This window comes from Lygodium microphyllum, chromosome 29 (genome assembly GCF_053477565.2).
Source record: "Lygodium microphyllum isolate KBCC chromosome 29, Lygodium_microphyllum_v1.1.10, whole genome shotgun sequence".
In the NCBI taxonomy this organism is placed as follows: domain Eukaryota; kingdom Viridiplantae; phylum Streptophyta; class Polypodiopsida; order Schizaeales; family Lygodiaceae; genus Lygodium; species Lygodium microphyllum.
Window position 1 is genome coordinate 28,445,121 of NC_141163.1, and position 22,859 is coordinate 28,467,979.

Sequence of the window (22,859 nt, forward strand, 5' to 3'; positions counted from 1 at the left end):
CTATGCTCAAGGCACTAAGACGCACCTGATGCGCACTAAGTCCTTTCGAGCACATGGAGGATCGATCGGCACTATGACCTCCTGGAGATTGTCGCAATGTCAGCGGTAGTCTTCTCCCACTTATTTTTAGGTACAGTGGCTTCCACAACCTATGGATCTGCAGTCTGCTCCATCAAGAGACAATGATTGTTTGATACTGTCTCCTCGTCAGTCTGCTCCTTCCAGAAACAGTGGTTGCTCGACTCCTTCCTCTTCTTTGGCTACCCAGTTTGCTCCACTGAGAGACAGCAACTGTTGCCCACCTCTTGCTCATTTTGAGCCCCACCCTTCCCCACCCTCGACTACTCGGGTTCGAGAGGCTACCTCTGGAAGCTCTTCGGCACCCTAGATACCTTCTTCAGCAAGATCGGCAACACTTCCTTCGTCATCAGACATTTCAGAGTCCGTAATCCATGAGCTTTTGGATTCCCTATCTTCTTCAGAGAGGGATGTTATTTCTTTGCCCTCAGAGGGGGTATCTACTTCTTCTTCGACTTCAACGGGGGCCCCTCCACCTCCCACCTCAAAGGGGGAACCTACTCCACATGAAGTTCTTCACCCATCCTCTACTTTCTTGGGGTGGCTGTCTTCGACCAGTCATCTCTTCTACTAATACCAAGGATCTTCAGGTACCACCTAGATTGGGATCTCGGAGGTTCAGCCACGACTTGGTGACAAGGCCTTCGTATTCCTTCCAACATGGATGCACGGAGCTAGTGGCTTCTCTCCCGAGGTTGTGTTTCGGGTTCTCCAATTCACTCTGTCTACTGGTCTTTACTGCAGGTTCCCTTTCAAGTGGAAATCTTGGATCTTCGAGACCCTCTACATCTTCTTCCTCCTCTTCTTCTTGCCTTCGTCTCTTGGTCAGCATGGAGCCACCTCCCGAGATTGAGTACGGGCATATCCTTATGGTTCTTGGCACTACACAAAGACCGACATTCCTCCTATGCATTGGATGTTTTCATCATCTTTGTACTAGGGCGCTTGGGCAAGTGAACAATTTCCCCACGAGGGACACTGTCCAAGTGACACCTGCTGCATGAGCATTCTTCAGCATGTAGCATTGCATCTCCACCTCATTCTTCTATTGTTCCCCTTTTTGGGCTTGAGAGGGGGTGTTGAGAAACCCTTCACCCTTCATCTGCAGTTTGCGTTTTTTGTGTTTCTGCGTTTTGTGTTTAGGGTTTGCAGCCCCAAAAAGGGGCCCCATCCTAGACTGACTATGCCTATTTATAGGCCACTCTCTCATTCATTCACCACAATTGATTCATTCAGTCCGTCACCTCTTCTCTCCAGCCTCTTCACTACCCTCACACCCCTTCAGGAGGACATTGCGGTTCGTGGTTCATGGCTGTCTTCATCATCTTCCCTATGCTACGGCACCCTTGTTCCCTTGTATCACATTCACTCCATGATTCAGATCTTCATCATTCCATTCATCAGAGTTTCTTTTCTCTTCTCTTCTCTTCTCCATGTTTGCCGAGTTCACTCCGTGTTCCTCCCCGCCAACCCTACTGTCTCGCTGGTACATCATCTTTTGACATGAAGGAGGAAAGGCTGTGTTTTCATCCTTTTGCCTTTGATAGGTAAAATTCTTTGAGAACAAGAGAAGGAAGCCCTAGTAGGCACCAACACCATGCATGGAGTCTGAGTAGGCTGCCCTTGTTTTTGTGTAAGTCATTCCATTTACAATGTCGACCAAAATTGATGCGAAATTTCAAGCTATTATGGACCATAAGGTCCCCATGTTGCCAACTCGTCCTTCAAATCAAATGCCTGATGGGAAGAATTACTGCATTTGGCACATAATGATGATTGCTATCTTGAAGTCTTATGATTTGGCAAAGCTTGTGATTGAGGTTATAAACCATCCTATAGCTCATGATGTCTCCAAGCTTTCTATAGTTGAGAAAGCCGAGTTGATGAAGGTACAGGCACATTGGGACAAATTAAATGCCTGCATCCGTTCTTTCCTTTTTCTCTCTTGTATTCTAACCATCATTACTCACATCGAGTGCTAGACAATGGCTCGCGAGATATGGTTGGAGCTTGATCAAATTTACAATCGGATGACCGTCATGAAGTGGGTGTCTTTGGAGGTTTAGATGAAGACAGTCCTAACAAGGCTTCTTCTATGCAATAGCATGTCAATAAGCTTCAGCAATTGCGAATGCGGATCTAGAATATAGGGAAGGCGATACCCTTGGAGGACATGGCAAGAACTCTTCTTTGTTAGTTACTACCCCGATTTAGTGCATTATATTCAGACTTGATTGCTTTAGGGCAAACAGAGACCCTTAAGTGGTGGGAGAAGTTGATTCCTATGGTCTTGGACCAAGAGAAACAACTCAAAGGTTAGAATGCTCCCAAGTCAAAGGCTTTGACCAAACAATCTTCCCAACAAAAGGGGAAGAATAACAAGAAGAACAAGAAGGACGAGAAGTCCAAACAAGACAAAGTTAAGGAGTCTACTTATCACATATGTGGCAAGACAGGTCATTGGAAGAAAGATTGCCCCGACAAGGACAAGGACACCAAGAAAGAGAAGACTACAAAGGACTCAAGAGTGGTGGCTACTCCTTCATTGGCCATCTCCCTCCATTTGGAGGTGATAGAGAATGTTTCTCCGATAGCCACTGATGCAACAATGATGGCCCCACAGTCTCATGAGTGGATTGTGAACAGTAGAGCTTCTCGCCACATGACTACTCCTTTAGAATGGATTGCCCATATGCGTTTGATGTATGGCCAAATCCTTATAGGTGATAATTTCTCGGTTGTCATCAAAGGCAAGGGTAATATATAGCCGATTCTAGATGGGCAAGGTGGTGCCCACACATTAGAGGTGCTCTATGTGCCGAGTCTAGGGTATCATCTTCTTTCAGTGCACAAGATTTGTGCTCTTAGTTTGACAATTGAGTTTGATAAGGACTCCTTCCGAGTTCTTGATGGTGTTTCTCAACAGGTCCTTTGTGCGCAAGACATGAGGAGAATGGAGTCTACAAGATGCAGTCTCTTTTACCTTTTCTTCTCTTCTTTCTTCACAGACTCACACCGAGCTTTGGCATGCTCCATTTAGCCACATCAACTATAAGTATCTTCGGAAGAAGGTAACTTGTGGTCAGCTGGTATGTGAATTGCTAGAGATTGGGATGAGCCACCCGCTAGTGTATCGTGTATTCATGGAAAGCAATATAAGGATGCTATTCCCAACAAGGCTTCACAATGGGCTAAGGAGCCCTTGGAGCTTGTTTTGAGGAACTTATGTGAATCCATAAGGATGGAGTTCCTTAAGGAGAGTTTGTACTTTATGCTAATTGTCGATTATTTTAGCACGATGACTGGGTATATTGCTTGACCTTGAAGTTCCAAGCATTCTCGCATTTTAAGGATTAGTTGATCTTTCAAGAAAACAAATCTAGTAGGCAACTCAAGACTCTGCGTTCCAACAAGGGAGAGGAGTTTCTCTCCCATGAGCTAAATCATTTTTGTGCATATTGTGGCATTCACCAGGAGTTTGTCAACACAAATATCCCTCAAGAGAATGGCATATTGAAGCAGAAAAATTGCACTGTGATCAAGATGGGGCACCCTATAATGGAGCATTGGCAGACACCTCAGTGTCTTTGGGCTGAAGCAATGGCCACTGCTGCCCATATTCTTAATCTATTTCATATTGTATAAACCCTTTTTAGGCTTATTTTGGATAGAAGCCAGATGTCTCTAATTTCAAGGTGTTCAAGTGTGATACCTACATACACATCTTGAAAAGGAAGAGAGAGAAGTTTGAGCTAGCTTCCAAGAGACACATGTTCATACACCAGTTGCGATGCTCGGTTTGCGGAGTTTCTAGCTACATAGAGGGGTGTTGAGAATCCCGTTCTTAGAGATCCACGTGACAATTGGGCACCAGCTCCACTACCTTCGAAGCCTTTACCTATTGAGACTCCACCCTCAATGGAGGAGGAGCTTGCTTCGCCAACAGATTCCCACATTGAGTCGATCTCAGTGGATATTCAAGAGACTTCAATAGATGGAGAGCGGAAAGGAGAGTGTCAGCCTCCTCCTCCTTGGACTCCAAACACACTCCGTGATTCAACGATTAAGGGAGCCCCTAACAAGTAATAGTTGCAAGATGGTCCACGGTAGTCTCGAAGAAACCAAGCACATACCACCGAGCTTGTTTGTACATGTCATAAGGACATGTATTTTTGAAACCTCATTTAACATGTGGATTAATTTTTAATCACATGGTTAAGTAAATATTGCATATGTGAGGCATAACTGGGGTTAGAGTAAATTTACAAGTCTAGGATCCGATGAAATCACAAGATGTCAAAGGCAAAGGTTGTTATAAGTTATACTGCATAGGTACTTGGTGGTATCTCGTGCCAGTTGTTGGCCTAGGTTATTCATTTGGCCATAAATGTCAGTTGGTGACACTAGAGAAGCGGTGTTTAATGGTACCTAATGCCAATCTAATGGTCAGAGATAGCATAGAGACACTCACGAATGGAAGTTTCCTAGCCAGCTTAATTATTAACCAATCAAATTATTTCCAGGACACCGAAATAATTATTAGATTTATTTTTAGTATTCAAAGACTGAAAATTAATATTTAATTATGAATAATGCTGGAAAAACCATTTGCGAAGGCTGCCACTTATCAAAAATGCCATGCAAGACTGAAAAATGTCTTTAGAGGCTAGAAAGAGGCATTTTAGTGTACTTAGCCTCTTGCAAGAGAGAGGAAGGAGATGTTGTTGGTCTAATTTGCAGCCACTGAAGGACCTTCTGAGGCAGCTAGGAGTAGGAGAAGACCAATCAACAGCAGGTGACAGCATCTATAGGTTGAAGAGACATGGCAACAGCAGTAAATGACTGATTTTCTTTAGTTCTTCGCAAAGAAGGTCTGAATTTTCTCTCTCATCTCCTAGCCTTTCCACAGTCTTGCTTTGAAGATTATAGCATTGAGATCACCAGAGGCCAAGAAGTTTCAAATTTCTCTGCTATAAACCCTAATCTGCAACAATAGAAATTAGAGTCTAGCGGTAGCCTCAAAAAGTGTGCTAGAAATTGGAAGCTTCAAGACTTGGATTCAACAAGGCTAAAGCTGTTTTCAGTCAAATTCAAGTGGAGGGACCAGCAAATCAATGAATTTGGGGCATTTTCTATCTCTATCGAAACGAGTGAAGGTCAATTGACTGCCTGAATTAAGGGGCAAATCTAATTGAAGACTTGCTGGTTATTTTGGATAGCAAGGGGAGTTGGAATACCGAAAGGGACTAGGAGAATCCCATTGTACATCAACTTCTTCTTCAATTAAGTTAAAGAAATACCAAAAGGGGCGTTGATATTGGGGCCAACAAGATGTCCATTGTCCAAGATTGTAAGTTAATTTGTATTTCTCAATTTTATAATAAATGCTACTAGTGTAACTAAGTTGTAATCAAGGAACTACTACCCATCCACCCAAAGGAAGGCTAGTTTCATGGTTCAATTGCTAGGATACCACTCAATTCTTTGATTTGCTAGGCCCGAGACACTTGATTGCAAGCCAAAGCTTTGTGCTAGTGTTGATTTCTACTCTCGGCTAAGAAATTAAAGCAATATATCTTCATATAGTGAGATGGACTCAAACAGTAATGATGCCTCTCAGTATGAACATTCACATGGGAATGAAGAAAATGCAATGCCTAACCTTGGATGAGGCTTAGACCATGGACAGCAAGCTAAAAATGTTGTTGTTGGGCAAGATGCACAGCCTTCAAGGCATAAGGAGGTTGATGACCAACAAAGTGAAGAGGAATTTGATGACTAGTTCAAGAATCGGATGAGGTCAACAGCAACTCTCTTTGCTGAATTGGCAAAGGATCTTCAATTTACCCAATTTATGAATGCTTCGCAAAAGGACAGCAAAGACAAGAAGAAAAAGACATCTTCTACACCTTCATGACAGCAAGATGCATCGAAGATAATGTCAAACTCTTCATTTGAAACTCTCAAAGATACTAATGAAACAAGACACTTGGTATCTACGAGGCAAGGAATGCAAATGTAAGGCTATCACAGAAGTGCTGATCCAAAGGATTTTGGATAACCGGGTATACATGCTATGATGGGGTAGCAAAGATATTTTGGTGAAAGCACGATTTTTCATGCTATGGTTGGACAAGGACCGCACGGGAATGTATGGCACAAATCCCTATGTTATGCAACAACCAATGAATGGTGTGTAAGGCCCAATGTATTCGAGTATGGCTGGAAATATGCAAAACCCATGTATGGCAGCATTGGCTTGATACATGGGGCACAAAGTAGCATGTTTTGTACTGGATCTGCACCCCCGAATGCTTATGGGGCTGAAGGAATGAATGCTAGTAGTGTAAATGCTCTGTTTGGTGTTGGTTTTGATGTAAATTCAGCAAATATACCCTTTTTGTAGTGGCTAGTGTATGACAGCTTGACACCCAAAGGGGCAGCAAAAGACTATGATGAGGATAGAAAAGCAGTGAAGTTTTGAGTACTTTAGTGGTGCACAAGATAGGTTGAAAGCTTTGACTTTCATTCAGCAGTTTGATGCAGCCTATTCAAGGGGAACTTCACCGAGTCCTCGATATTCGAAAGGCAACCACTTTCTTAAAAGGGAATGCATTACAATGGTGGTTCACTCTTTTGAGGCAAGGTAGAGCACCGTCAACGTGGGTACAATTAAAGTAAATATTTGCATTGAATTGGCTGACAAGTACCTTTGAGGTCGACATCATGACAGCTTGGAATAAGTTGAATGCCAAGGAATGTAAGAATTTGAAGCAATATAATAAGAAGTTCTAGAATGCATTGCTGACTATTACCTCTTATTGCCCCGTACCCCTTCATGAGCAAGTGGAAAAATATGTTTGTGGACTGTCCAAAGGAATCATGGATTTTTGCATTAAATCCACTATGTCTAGCATGTCTCAACTCATAGAGACTGCTACTACAGCCGATGCTTTGCAGCGTGGGAAGGATTCAGGCTTCGTAGAGAGTGGGGAGAAGCCAAATAGAAAGTTGTTTAAGGCTGAGAAAAGGAGCAGAACTGAAAATCAGCCTGAAAAGAGGCCAAAACAACAAAGAAGCAAGCTAGAAAATCAAAAAATCATGAAGATCCTAAAGGAAAGAAAACCAAAACATCAGTGGGATTGGCACCGATGTTATTAGTGATCAGCCCAATGATGATATTACTAAGTTGTGTAGAGCATGGGGCAAAATTAGGGATCAGCATGCATCGATTTTTTTTATAATGGTACACGAGCCAACTTCATCAATTTTTTATAATGGTACACGAGCCAACTTCATCTCTGTTGACATGGCAACTCGTCTAGTATCAGAGAGGATGAGATGGATCCATAGGGGAAGTTGGAATGACATGTAAAGGCCATGCACAGCCCATCACACCGCTCTTTGGAAAGCTTCCATTGCATATACAAGGATGTGCACAGCAAAGAGTTCTTCATTGCTCCACTTGAGGGTTGTGATGTATTGCCTGGTATGCCATGGTATCACCGTATGCATGCAATACTTGATTCTCGGGCAAAAAAGATCACTATTCAACATAAGGGAAAGGTACTGACACTTGATGTAAAGTTAAAAGGTGAACCTATTCTTGTTGTATCTACAGGTGTCATTTCTAAAGTAAGGAAAAATCATCTTTTAGGATACTTGGTTTTTAGTAAGGATAAAGGTGATAGTGAGAATGTTGGAAATATGTCTAAGTTAGAGGAGCACATGTCATTTCTGAAAAGGTATACTAATTGCTTCTCTTAATCACTTCTAGGGCGGCTACCACCTAAAAGGCCAAAAGATCATGGCATAGATCTTATCCTTGGAAGTAGCCCACCTAATAAGCCACCCTACAGAGTCAGTTCAGCCCAACAAGAGGAGATTATGAGTCAAGTGAATGAGCTATTAGAAAAGTGCTAATTCAGCCCATCTTCTTTTTATTCTCCAGTGCCTTTGGTGCAGAAAAAAGATGGTTCATGGAGTATGTACATTGATTATTGTGCTCTGAACAAAATCACAATACAGAATCGCTTTCCAATTCCTCGGATCAATGATGTTATGGATAGATTACAAGGGGCAGCCATATTCAGCCATATAGATTTGAAAAGTGGGTATCATCATATATGCATTAGACCAGAAGATGTACCTAAGACAGCTTTTTAGGACATCTTTTGAATTGTATGAGTTTCTTATTATGCCTTTTGGACTTACAAATGCTCTTGCCACTTGTAATCGATGACAGATCACATTTTCAAGTCACATAGAGGATTTGTGAACACTTTCTTTTGATGACATGATTGTCTACTCAAAGAACGAGACGTAGCATAGCAGACACTTGGACATTGTGTTCAATGAACTGTGTGAGCATAGGTTGGTTATCAATGACAAGAAAAGTGAATTCTTCTTATATGAAATATACTTTTTGGGGCACATTGTATCGGCTAATTGTATTCACATGGACCCTACAAAGGTTGAGGCAATACGATCATGGCTACCTTTGAGAAATGTGCATGAGATCCGTAGCTTCTTGGATTTATGTTCTTACTACAAGAACTATGTATATGGGTTTGCTGAAATTGCATCTCCATAGCCGCATGCTTTGCAAAAGAAGGATGTGCCATTTAGATGGATAGCAGTGGAAGTTTCAACATTTGAAAAGTTAAAGGAAAATATGATTTCAAATCTTGTGCTTGTGTTGCTCGATCTAAGAAAGTCATTCTAGTTCAATGTGATGCATGTGGTAATAGCATTGGGACTGTTCTTATGCAGGACGGCCAAGTTGTAGCTTATGATAGCCAAATTCTCCATGGTGCAGAAAAGAATTTGCAGGTCCATGAGAAAGAGCTATTGGTTGTAATTCATGCACTATCTACTTGGAAACATTATTTGTTGGGAGCTGATTTTACAGTGCAAACAGACCATCAAACTTTGAGGTACTTTTTGGCATAGACAAAGTTGTCAAAGAAGCATATGAGATAGGCAAATTTTCTCTCTATGTTTCGCTTTCAGATTATACATATTGATGGTAAAAAGAATGTTGTGATTGATACACTGTCACGTAAGCCACAAATTTCAGCCGTCATCATGGTTTACCACACTGAGTTGGATGCCATGAAAGAGCAATATATTAATGATTCGGACTTTGCTAATGTTTATGATCAGCTTTGCAATGGCCAAAGGCATGAACACTTTGTGCTAAGAGATGGATTTCTAATGATGCATGGACGATTGTGTATCACAAAACAATTAAGAGCCAGAGTTATCACTAAAAGTCATGCTCCTCCATATGTAGGATACAGAGGTATTGATGCCACGGTCAAGACAGTGGAGCATTTTTTTTATTGGCCAGCTTTGAGGCATGATGTAAAATAGTGGGCCTTTTCATAACTAGGATCCATTTATAGAGACTCCTCACCTTTGAGACATAGTCTCATATTCTTTCATCTTCTTATTATTGTCCATTAACTAGATGATGAGATTATTACTATAATTGGCCTTTATAAAGTGTTTGATAAAGAGACCTTTGAGCAGCATGAACAAGGCTTTCTTATCAGTCCCAACAAACTAGGTTTTTCTCTTTTCTCCTAGACATAATCCAAACGCTTGTGTTTACTTGGCATCACCTATAAGGTTGTTCACTTTGCAAACTTGCTCAAACTATTCAATGAAGCTATAAGGGTCATTCTCAACCTAATATTGCTTGGCCACTAGTAGGATTTTGGCTTGATTCTTATTTCTAGGTGTGTTTCCTATTCTAGTTCATATGTCAAAAGGTAAAGCATGATAGGCGAAAGATGTAGAGTTTGTACCAAAACTATCAGCAGCTGAATCATATTTAATGTTATACCACCTCCTATAGTACGCCTTTAAAGGCACGACAGCAAAAAACCCCAATTTTTTTGTATAGAATTTGAGGAATTGCAGAAATTCAGAATTACTTACAACCCCCAATGACCAATGTCACAAATGAATCCTGAGATTTTACCGCCAATGGGAGTTGATATTAACAAAATCCCTAATTATCTAATGGAAATTTCAAGAAACTTCAGAAAATTGGCGAGTCTATTGAAAACCCCCACATTTTTTGGCACCAGGTGTGAGAAATTAAAAATTCCTTTGAAATTCAGGATGAGACGGGTAAGATGGATGAGAAATTTTGCACAAATTTCCAAAACAACATTAATTCTAAAATTAGCAAACAATATATTATTGATCTTAGCTTTTGAGGGGCATCCACTTTTGTATTGAGTCATCGAAGGTAAGGCTAAGGTGACGAAGATCAAGTGTAGATCGAGGTTCAATAGTTTGAATAGAAAGTTCTTGTCTTACTACTATATTATTTTGGTTATAGGTTCCTGAACCTCCAGAGCACTTCCAAACCTACCTCCTTTTCCAAACCTTCATTTTTTAAATTAAAACCCCCTCCTCTCCCCCCTCTCTCACGTGTAATCTCTCCTTTTCTCTTCCCCCTCCCCTTTCTCTCTCATTGTAGGGCCTAGGCTCTCTCTCTCTCTGACCGATGCCGAATGATGGTCGCCCACGCCACCTTGACCAGGAATCCTTGGAACTGTCTAACCCGGACCAAAGGAAATTCCGCACTAGGCGGCGAAGCTGAACTACGCAGGATGAGAAGAAGCACCAACACGAGGCGATGTACCAAGCCGTCGCTAAGAGGACCTGGTTAACCACTAGGGCTCGGCCTGCTAGGGAGAGGCAAACCGTACTCCAAAGGTCAACTTCCTCTGGACAGGGTCAAGGACTGGAAGAAACTATGGGGCGGGAGTGATGTCGCGTCCCGCCTGGAACCCTAGGTAACGGACGCGGTTGCTCACCCATCTAAATCCCAGGTGGACGCCCCACTCCGTATAGAGTTCGGGTTTGTAAGGAATCCAACTGACTTTCGCTAGTTGATTTTTGTTCCCGCTACAATACAGAAGACCTCAAGAGCCAGTCTCACCCTCTTCAGCATCAACCCATCATCCTCTATGTAGAGTGTTGTGTCATCTGCATACTCTGAGTCTAACAACTCCGTCTCCTCTCTCACTGGAAGTCTGAGGCCGCGTAACCCGCTCACATGTGACTTGAGAAAGTGAGACATCGCCTCTGCAAAGAGTAGGAACATGTACAGGGCTAGGGGGACAGCCCTACCAGACCGATCTCTCCAGTCGAAACTCCTCCCCTCACCTACCACCTATGAGAATCCTACTGGTAGCCGATCTATAAAGTGTGAAGACCCCTCAGATCCATGCCTCGGGAAAGTCCAACCTCACCATGGTGCCCTCTAGGAAATCCCGGTCCACCCTATCATACGCTTTCTCGAAGTCCAAGAGTAGTACGACCAATCCCTGCCCACTGTGCTGAGCCCACTCAGTCGCCTCAAAGAAGATGAATACATTGTCTAGGATGCTCCTATCCTAGACAAAGTCTATTTGTGTGTCATGAATGATGTCTGGAAGCACACGGCGGAGTCGCCTACCAATCATCCCTGCCAGTGCCTTATAGGCTACTCACAATAAGGTGATCAGTTTCCACTGGGAAAGCTCTAACCGGTCTCCCCCTTTTGGGAGAAGACTAATGAGGCCTGCCGAAAGACTCCCTGGCATCTGTCCTAAAGTGAAAATCTCCTGGAAGGCCATCAGTAAGGGGTCCTTCACCACCTCCCAGTAAGTAGTAAAGAAGGCCTTTCTACCCGTCCTGTGTATGGAAAGCCTCCTCTAGTTTGTTCTCTGTGAAGGGGGCTAGGAGGGAGCGTCCCATCTCCTTTGTGACGAGGGAAGGGATGTGACCCCAGACCTGCTGTCTACATCGTTGTCCTCTAGCTGAGGTTGTCTCCTACTGGAAAAGGCGCCTATAGTAGTCGGTGGCAGTCTCCATCACCTCGTCTGGGCTAGAACGAGTCCTCCCATACTGATCCCGAACGCTACGTATCTGCTCTCCTAAGGTACGGGGCTAGTGCACCTGGAAAAACTCCCTGCACATCGTGTCCCCCTTCCACGCCTAGAAGGCTGCTGAAGTGCGGAATGAGAACTCTGAGCGCCTGTCCTCTAAGTCAACAATGGCTGTTCGTGCATGCACCTTCTGTGCATGGAGGGTAGGATCCCCTAGTGCCTACTGTAATAATCTCTGCATGGCTGCAAGGTCCCGCCATAGTGCTCTCTCCTCCTTCCAGCTCTGCTACCTAGCCTGTAGAGCTGCCTCCTGGCAGATACTACTCGACTTGGCTAGGACTTTCACAACCTCCTCAGCGATCCTGTCCCTCCTGTCCCACTCCCTGGTCCATATCTGCTCAATCTATCTCTTCACCCCCTCCCTCCTATAGATCGCATCAGGGATCTAACAGGATCGTGTGTCTAAGGCAGATGCCGGGGGACCAATTGTCAAGAGAACCGGGCAATGATCGAACAATGTGGTGCCCGACAATTGCCCAATCTAGCCTCCACGAGAGCATCCCCACTCTCCCACATAGAACCTGTCCAACCGCTCCAACAGGACTCCACCTAGCCGCCTTTATCCCCAAGGGAAATCCAGCGAGCTCTCCCTCCTATGGAAGGTAGGGCCTCTCTAAGCATCGCGTGCTCCTACTGCCAGTAGCTCCCATACCTCCTGTTCCTCCCCAACCATGCCCTGATAGTTTCTGCCTCTGCCCTACTGGTCTTCTAAAGCCTCCAAGTTGTTGAAGTCTCCTCCAACAATCCAAGAGTCCATCTCTGGGAGTCCTGTTGCGATTTCCACCCAAAACCTGTTGCGTGCCCTAACCTCAGTAGGGGCATAGACATTGAGGACTCCAAGGCACGAGTCCCCAATATCCAATTTGATCCATAGAACCCTCCCTGCCACTATCGTCTCGTGGTCTCATACATAAGCGGTGAGACTCGGGCCAATAGAGCTGCATACACCTCCACTCCTGCCGTGGGCACCGATGGTGTGCTCCCAGTAAGTGTGTAAACTGCCCGGGAGTACCTTCCCTATCCGTTGGGCCTGGTCATGAGTGAGCTTGTGCTCCTGTAGGAGTAAAATGTCGATCCATCCGGCAAGGGTAGGCTGCAGCTCTTGCCGAACAATCAACTTCCTGGAACCCTGTGCCTCACTATAGTGGAGGCTGTTCACATTCCAAGATGCAAGGTGTAAACTCATAGGGAGACCTATGACTGACCGAACAGACATATGTTCAATGTGGAAGCTGTTGTTGACGAAGAAGAGAAACTATGAGGCATACGTGTACGCTTCACTGCCGGCCTAGATGATGAACTCCATTCCCCCATGGTGGCCCTCGGGCGCGGACCATGGGGGTGATGGATGCGCCTAGTGGAACTACCAAGGCATCAATCAACCAGGCTGAGAAGCGAGACTCTGTACACTGGTAGAAACTGGCTGCTTGTGCCAAAGGCCACTCTATCGGGTGGGGGGTGAATCTAGAGACTTGTGGTCCTATCGGGTGGGGCGAGGAAGGGGGGGGGGGGGGGGGGCGCGTGGTGCTCTGTCTGGGGGGGCGACGCTCGCCCTCCTATTCCCTGCTGCCGTGGCTGTGTCTGAGGGGTTGCCTACGACCCGCCTGTCGTCTCCCTCTCTGTCGTCTCTGTACCCATGTAAGGCCGTCCGCATCCACTTGTAGGCCTATCGGTGACGTCCCCTTAGCTTCAAAGCACGTGCACTCTGCTACCTGGTGCCCAAAGTCATAGCATCGCAAGCACTCCCTTGGCTGCCCAGTCACGATGACCTGCTACCTGAAGGAGTGTCCGCCTGCCTCAATCTCTAGAAACTGTGGTATGTTCTTTGTCTCTTTCACTGCCACCCGTACTTTGGGACTCCTGCGGCTATCACTGCATCCACAAAAGAGGCAAGAAGGACAATGCCGAAGAGCCGTCCAAAGTCTTCCACCAACTGGCAATACTCTATTTCCAGTCCGTGAAAGAGAAGGGTGACCGGGTGCCGAAGAAATCTGTTGTGGAGCACGAATCCCTCCACTATGAAGCCATGTAGATGACCCCCTTCGTGGACGGATAGGGTGAACTGGCCAGTAACTCACAGGCTACATCTGCTGAGGTGAGCCATACCATGAAGATCTCTTGGCCCATTAGAACCACCTCCACGATCTGCGTTGTGCTGATGCGCAACGTGGAGTGAAGCCAGTCCCGAAGCTGGGCCCTGGATGGGGAGTGTCCTACTACCTGACCAAAGATCGTTGTTTCCTTTAGCTCCACCTCTATGGCATGGACGGCTAAGAGCTGCTCCTCAGAGAGGACGACGCGCAAGGTGTTTGACTAGGGGACACTCGTTGAATGCACCGACGTCTGACCAGGGGTTTCCATTGCGCGTCCCTGTTGAGAACCTACCAAACACACTACAATGTTGTTGGTGGGGGAGGTTGTTGTCGCTGCAAAGAAGGCAACAACAAGGAGCGGCAGGGGGAGGAGGGGCAGCCCATCACGATGATGGGGCGCGCACTGCAGGGGGAGGGGGGATGCCCAGGCGGAGAGGTGTGGAGAGAGAGAGGCACAGAGGCAGGCAGATTGGGGGGGGGAGGGGGGAGGGGGGGGGGGGGAGAGAGCGGGGGGTGTGTGGTGGGCCAAGTTGGTAGACGGCGGAAGGGGGGGAGGCATAGTAGCGGCCAGAGAAGGAGGGGTGTGGTGGCTGTCGAGAGGGGGAAGCGTGAGGTGACTAGGCGGTGGGAGGGCGGCGCAATGGTGGCCAGGGAGGGGGGCGCGCTAAGGGGCAGAGGGTGGGGAGGCACTATAGTGGCAGGATAAACGGGGGAAGCACGATGGCAGGATGGTGAACACACAGCATGTCGATCAGGAGCCGTTTTTTTTTTCTTTTAAAGGTCTTAAGTAGGCTAGACCTATCCCTAGCTCAATTGAAATTAAACTAACTCTAGAAGTAGTGATACAACTTATTAACTTACTTGTGTCCGCACAACATACTAAAAACATTGGGCACTGCCCATAATTGACCGATTCTAACATTAACTTTTGCAACGCACATCTTAAAACCTTCTTAGCTAGGATATTATGCATCTCTCATCTCCCTTTGATGACATAGCATTCCCATTTCTGTTTCGCCTCTTCTAAAAATTGGTGTTTCCGTTTTTGTTTTTGTTTCTATTATTGTTCTCATTCTAACATTTACCTCAACTATGATATGTAAAACTTCTCAATCTCTAGCTCAATCTAGTGAAGTTCTCAAGTCAAGCCCTCCATAGGGCCAAATGTGCTCCATAGCGACCAATCTCTACATGTAAAAAAATTAGTGTGAGGATGTAGGGAGTTGACCAATAGCACACCATACTCCATGGGACAAGGGTGTATTTGTGTATCTCACCTAGGTCACAAAACCATCAGGGGAAAAATGTAGAAGATGCTTTCAAACATGTTTTTTTTCTTTTTCTCTTTTTTTTTTTGGGTGGGAGGTGGTGGGGGGGAGATGTGGAAGAGAGAGATCCAAAAGACCAAAGGCCTACGAAACTATCAAAACAATACAATAGGTGCTCAATGCTAAGACTAAAAATAGCAAATACAACAAAATGAAAAAGAAAATTGCCACCAAAATTGCGTTGGCCTTAATATAGTCTAGGGATCATTCCATTCCCCCTAAAAGGAGTTGTGTTTTATGAGCAAGAGAGTGTGAGATCATTAATCTTTCTAGCCATGCCACCCCACAAAAGCAAATGATTGTGGATGAATTGTTGACGACATAGCAAAGGTCATCATGAAGTCCAACATGGTATGCTAAGAAGCATCGATCCCCTTCCTACAATTGTATCAAATAAAAGGAGCCAATGTTGGTAAATGCTAATAGCCTACTGGTGACTTAACAAAGTACACCATCTTCAAGTGAGCCCATAAAAGAGATTGTTGATTTACATTATTGTGAAGTTTAACACACTCTTCACCTTTAAGAAACGATCATTTATGAAATAACCAAAAATATATCCAAGAAATATTTCTCTAATATGTCTGATTTAATGAAATACACCTCAATCCACTCAAAATTTTCAAAGCCAAAAAGCAAAAAAAATATACCAGTGCAAGTCGTAGGTAGTTCATTCTTATCTTTTCTTCTGAAGCATCATAATCAACTTCAAGAACCTTATAGAAATCCTGTCAAAAAAGACCGCCATGAGAGGGAATGGATCAGCATCTAAATTGGTAGATAACAGAACACAAAACATCGAGGATATTTATAGAAATTAATTCACTCCAAATTGTAGCACTTGCCCTTAATGGGCATAAGGACGTATTAAAACTCTACAAGTGCTTTGCATATAGCTACGTACTCAATAAAATTTATTCACTTGTACAAAATACACTATTATTTTTCAACTTGAGAGTAGAAGACCAAAATATTTGTTTGTAGAATAGAGAGCAACTTTTATGAATTATAAAACTTTAAGACCCCAAGGCTCTAGGTCGATATAATGTTGGCATACTGTGGGCTCAATCCCCTTTAAATCTTTATACAACCATGCAAACACGTCTAAGTTCTCCTTTAGTAGGTCTCGCAGGACCAGTAGTTCTTCTGGAAGATTTAGACCCACCTTTAGGTAACGTTCAATACCGTCAGCATCCACAATTTCTTTTCACCTTCCACTTCGCAAATGAATATCTCACGGACTACTTCTGGCCGACTCTTTCAAGGGAGTGGTCTCTTCTTCTAATGATTCACTAGAACTGATGTCCTCTTTTAATGGAGGCTTAGCTCGCTCTTTGGCTTCTTCCTCATCTTTGCCTTCTACGAGTAGGATAGACTCTTCTAGCTCGCCTTCATAATCTTCGTCTACATTATCACTTTCATCCTCTTCAGTTCCTAATATATCTAAGCCAATTTAAGCTCCTACCATCAATTCCCTAACATATTTAATCCAATCTCCTAATCTAATATCCATCGCACAAGCCTCAATATTGTATGAGATGATTACTAATTGTCAACTTAAGGTACTAAATCATCCAACTTTCCACCAACCTGTTCTAAAATATTGTAAAGCATCTGCACTTGTGAATCTATTATGAGGATACATAATGCATTTTCTCACAAAATGTAGACTAATTGTGGCTTGCTTCTATTTGTAATTCAAAGGCATTCATGTGCCTCTATGCACTTATCTAGAGTGTAATGTCAAGTCCATAGAACCAAATACTTGCATGTGATGCATGTATTAAGAACCCTAACTATGGTTTCCCCTTGTGAATTATTACATTAGTGTTTCTCTTTTAACCTCCAAATGACATGATTCCAAAGTCCACATTCTGATAAGTTCGCATTGTCAGCATGCATAAAGGTGGTGATGTTATTCTTTTGTAATATTAATACTTTTTAACATATGCACTCAACTCCTAATATATGCTCAAAAGAACAAATAAAAAAGAAGTGACTAGAGCTGAAACTAGCCTTCCTTCTCAACAAGGGTGTTAAATAACCTAATTAAGCAATAATTATTGTTACCAATCATGTTTGTCATGCATTGTCATCTCCTACCTATGAGCCTCGGTCTAAGTCTAACGAGGACATTAGCAACTCTGACATGTCTATCATATGTTTTGACAGAAGAGGCTCATTTGCTAGCAATCAGCCCATAGCAACGTCAGCATTTGCTGATCAGTCGTCGCCAGCAGTTGTTGCTTGTCGGACGACATTTTTGGCACATTTTCCAACTCATCGGCCAATTTTGGCATATTTTGGCTATATGTAGCCACCTCCTATTTGGCTGGTCATCGTTCAATTTTGCAAGCTCTAGCACACCTCCACATTCAGGCATTCCTCTGTCTTTCACTGCTACCATCTGATGCCCTCACTAATGCCTTGGGCTGCATGCAAGGACTTATCAATCCTCCTTGAATTCAGCATTCTTCTATTGGTCAGTGCGAATTTTCCTCTTCCATTCTCTTCTTTCTTTGCATTCTTCTTCTTCATTTTTCTCTCTGTGTTTGTGTTTCCTCTTCTGTTGCACACTCTCACATGGTATCATTACCAAAGTCAAGACTTGGAGATTCTATAAAGAGAAGACCACACTTAGGTTGCTGTTTGGAGCAAATTTGTCACAAAGAATGGAGATTTTTTGCATTGTTTAGGCCCTCTACGAAATGTGTGGGACATATACAGCCCCGTCTTACAAGGCACAACTGGCTTTCCCTCTATTTGACTCCCCAACACCAAAACGCAAATTTTCCAAGTGTGTTTTGCAAATTTATAGTGTGTTCTAAAGAGAAGCTTCTTCCTTCTTCTCTTGATCAGCAATCTTACCAGTCAGCTCGTCGCGAAGATCAGCACGAAGATCAACCTTTAAGGCCTCGTTCTCCCTCTGTTAGGTCATGAAGATCGGAGCCCCCTTCTCCTCTCGTACTTCTCTTCATTTGTCTCGCACGGCCCGTACTGCTAGCTCACATATTGCCATGATGGCACTCCCTATTCAAGTGCCCACATTACCTTCCTTACCCAAAGAGAATCGCCTTGATGGGTCTAATTACTCCCTTTGGTCTTGCAAGGTGGAATGTATATTGAACAATGGACACCTTTGATCTTTGGGACTTCGTACCACCCCGATTCCCCATCCAATGAAGGATCCCTGCATTGGTTCCAAGCCGCTCTATGGGATCCGCTCAACTCAAGAGCCCGATCTTTCATTTTTATGATCTTACAAGATTCTGTCCTAGTGCATGTATGCAGGTTGCAACAGGCAACGGACGTGTGGACAAAGCTTGCTTCTTTGTATTATCAAAAGACATTTGCTCACCAGATTACTCTTGAAATTACAGATATTGATGACTCTCCTTCCGTGAAGGATCACATCAATAGGTTGGAGGACACAAGGGATAAGCTTTCTTCCCTTGATAGGATCATCTCTTCAGAGGATATGGCCATGATTCTTTTGACTCAGCTGCCATCTCTGAAATACGATGTCTTCTACACCAGCCTTCTTACATTGTGAACCTAAGAGACTCTTCTATGGGAGGAATTATCCCCACTTGTCTTGGAGCACAACAAGCATCTCGGAGAGGTTGGAGCTAGTGGATCTAGCTCTAGAAAAGCTTTTACTATAGGTTTGGGAGAGGGGAACAAGAAACAAAAGTACGTTCATCATTCACAGTCTTCCTTGGGCTCGAACATAGATTCAAAGAAGCCTAAAGGCCCGATTTGTGGGAAGGGTAGTTATCCCAATAAAAAATGTTGGAAGAAATTGTTAGCAATCTAGTCAACTTACGTGTGAGTTTGGGCTAAGCCAGGTATTCTAGAGTATTTTAGGCATTTTTCAGAGGTCACATTAGTGATTCTATATGCATTTTATGCTCGCTGGCCAACATTCAATGCTAGCCGATACATTATTTGCATTCTTTTTGGCCTATTTATTTAGGCTCCTCCTCCACAATCTGTCATTCATCACTTGGAGATCCAATGCATGCCCGTGGAGAGATTGAGCTAGTGCTAGTGCTCACACAGCCAGTGACTCACTGTTGTACATGACTGTCTCATGTTTGATATATGGATTCCATTTCTTGAGCACATCTCTAAGTTCTCTTCCTTTGCAATTCTTGTGTTTTCTCTTTTCTCTCTCTTTTGTCTTATGTTTAACAATCTATTTCAGCATTCTTTCATGTTTCCATTGTTGCATCCACTTCTAACATGGTATCACATTTCAAGATCTATGCTCTTGCTACTGTTTTCTGCTGTTTGCAAGTCTTCCACTACTGATTGTTGATTTCTCTTTACTGTTGCCACCTATTTACAGCCGGACAACAGCTGCCTGCTGCCAATCGCCCTATTTCCAGCCTTCTGTAGGCTGTCTTTTTGGTTCAACAGGCTGAGTTTTCAATTTCTGCATTATTTTATTGCCGAGAAATTTGTGTTTTGCTGTATAGCTGCTGCATTTACTGCATTTAATGCCTTTGCAAGCTGGGCAACAACATTCTCCGGCTCTTGACAATGTCTACTGGCTGTAATCCATCTCTTTTCTTTGTTTTTTGCAGTCAATTTTGTGATCAGCTTGTGTACACTACGTGTGAACTCTGTTAGTGCAGCCTGTGCTATTGGTTCAGCTACACTCTCTCTCTCTCCTACTCTTCTCTCCTTTATTTTCTCTTCCTATCCTCTCCAAATGGCTCCCCCTTGCTGTTCTACTGACGACAAATTACACGGCCCTAATTGCCTAACATGAAGTGTTGTTATAAAAGCATGTTTGGGCAGAAGCAGTTGTGGTACATTGCGTCTATAGTTCATGAGTGTCATACTCCTCTTCTAGCTGATATTGACGAGGACAACAATAAAAAAGTTGTGCTCACAAGAGATACTAATGATGCCCATGTGTATTCTGCTCTCCTTCGTTGCATCTCTAAAAAAGTCCTTCCGAAAATCACCTCCTACAAAACTGCTCCAGCAATTTGGGCAAAGCTTCAAATGTTGTACAAGGCTCCTTCACCTATGTGTGCCATTACACTTTATGGACAACTCCACCATATAAAGTTTGATCCAAAGGATACTATTCAATCATTCTTGCTTCGTGTTACACAAGTATAGGACCAACTTCAACACATGCAGTCCACCCTTTCCAAGGCTTATATTGTGGGGACTATGCTCTACAAGCTCCCTCCGGAGTTTGATGGAGTGACCAATGCTTTGAGGGATCACATGTCATTGACACCCATAAGTTTTCTACATATGTCCTCGATGCTGCTTGAGCATGAGACGTCTTTGCGGTTACAGGGAAGGCTTGCATCGCAATCTGGTGGCTCTAGTGAGGCCTTTACAACTTCAAAGAGGGGTGATAGAAAGAAGAAGTCAAAGGCCAAGTGTTATCATTGTGGTAAGAAGGGGCATTTAAGCAAGGATTGCAAGGAGTTAGCAACTTTGAGAAAGAAGAAGAAGCAGACAAAGCAAGATCTGAACTCCTTAACTGAGTCATCCTCTTCCTCAGACTCCGACTTAGATCCTCTAGCCAAGGCCAAGGGCCCAAGGCCAAGGCATGGACAGGGACATCTTCAGATCGTAGGAAGGGCTTAGCAGCCCCTCCTTCTCCTTTCTAGTACAAGTGACGGTCATCCCTTAAGACTCTCTAATGCCTAGGAGGAAGTGTGAGAGTGTGGTGAGGTGCGGTAGGTGAGCCTCATCTATACAAGTATACAGGTGCACAAGTTCCAAAGAGAGACTTCCCTAACGCATCAACAACAATCTGGCAAGTTTTGAAATCCTAGAGTTGGGATTGACATCTAGGTTCATGATGGGCTATAACTTGACAAAGAGAGGGATTGGCTCCTAGTCCAAGCTCACATGAGGGGATGCTTTGGCGGTCTTGGCCAAAGGCATGGAATCCATAGTCACGTATATTCAGAGGCATTTTTGACAAGATGGACTTGTATGCTCCTACAAGACATTGTTGACAACCACAAAGATCTGTTATAATTCTTCTCTATTTTCATGTTTTGGTACGATCGACATCGATACTCAAGTTCTCTCCGAGGCACCTTGGTGGTAGCTAGATCACCCACTGCTTGGATATCCATGGTCCTATTCCAGCAGTCTTTGTTGTTTAAACTATGATGAGTCATTATCAATGTATCATTGTATTGTATCAAATTACCCATGATTTGAGAGAGGGTGGATGTTAGCAGTCTATCCAGTTCATGTGTGAGTCTAGGCCCAAGTATTCTAGAGTATTTTAGGTATTTTTCAAAGGTCACATTAGTGATTATATATGCATTTTATGCTAGCCAACCTAATGCAATATTTTCATTCTTTCTCACCTATTTATTTAGGCTCCTCTTCCACTATCAATCATTCATCACTTGCAAATCTAATGCATGCCTTGTGGAAAGAGGGAGCTGGTGCTAGTACCCATGCAGCCAGTGACTCACTGTTGTACGTATATGGATTTCATTTCCCAAGCATATCTCTAAGTTCTCTTCTTTTGCAGTTCTTGTGTTTTCTCTTTTCTCTCTCTTTTCTTGTGTTCAGCAATCTATGTTAGCATTCTTTCATGCTTCCATCGCTGCATCTACTTTTGATTCCTAACAAAAATACCCTCCTGAGTCTTCCTCTACCTCTATACCCACTATTACCCATGCATTTGTGTTCCTTCGTATCCATGTGTTGGAGGAGGCTTCTTTAATGGTTGACTCCTCTTCAAAAGAGCCCTTGGCTCATTGACAGTGGTGTTTCGAGTCATATGACTCCACGAAGGGATATGCTACAAGATCTTCATCCATTTGAGAGTTTTAGTCACTATTGGTGACATTTCTACAATGCCTATTTGTGGTGTTTGCACTTTGCCATTATTACCAAACTATCGATCAAGCTCCGTTTTGAAAGTCATGTATGTTTTTAACATGGGCTTTTCACTCCTCTCAAGTTATGGCTTTACGAGACTTAGTACCCGGCTCGTCTTCACCGAGCAAGCCGTGTTTATTGAGGATTCTCCTTGTTTTAGCGATAGGTTGGCAAGAGAGCAGGCTCTACAGGCTATATTTACCTTCTCTTATACAGGGTCCTTCAGGGCAACTTTCTCTTGTTGCATCCATTCATGCTTGTGCACCATCTATCCCACAAGTTCCTTCCTATCCCCCATCATCTCCTTTAGTGGTTCCCTAGTACCTCCCATTTCTTTCACGGGGATAATATCGGTGATACAGCTATGGATTCCCTAGCCACTAGTGTTTTCAAAGGGGCATCCCTAAGATCGTGAGGAGTTTCTTCATCAACAAACTTGTTACAACTTCGGCATTGCTTTTGACGCCCTTGGATCCATTCTATCTTCTTTGGTCTTCAATCATATTCAAGATCTAAGAGGGGGTGTA

The 22,859-nt window shown here is 43.7% G+C and overlaps 1 protein-coding gene across 2 annotated transcripts in view; it reads right to left on the reverse strand.

Annotated features, from left to right (window-relative positions):
- The window catches only part of LOC148010479 (uncharacterized), a 77,934-nt gene that overhangs the window by 10,769 nt on the left and 44,306 nt on the right, over window positions 1-22,859 (reverse strand). The window contains exon 2 of one of the 2 annotated variants that reach the window (XM_087671375.1): window positions 16,101-16,178. The exons of the other annotated variant lie outside the window; for it this stretch is intronic. Within the exon in view, the coding sequence (XP_087527501.1) occupies window positions 16,101-16,178 (78 nt within the window). The remainder of the gene's footprint in view (window positions 1-16,100; window positions 16,179-22,859) is intronic. 2 annotated transcript variants of the gene reach the window in all.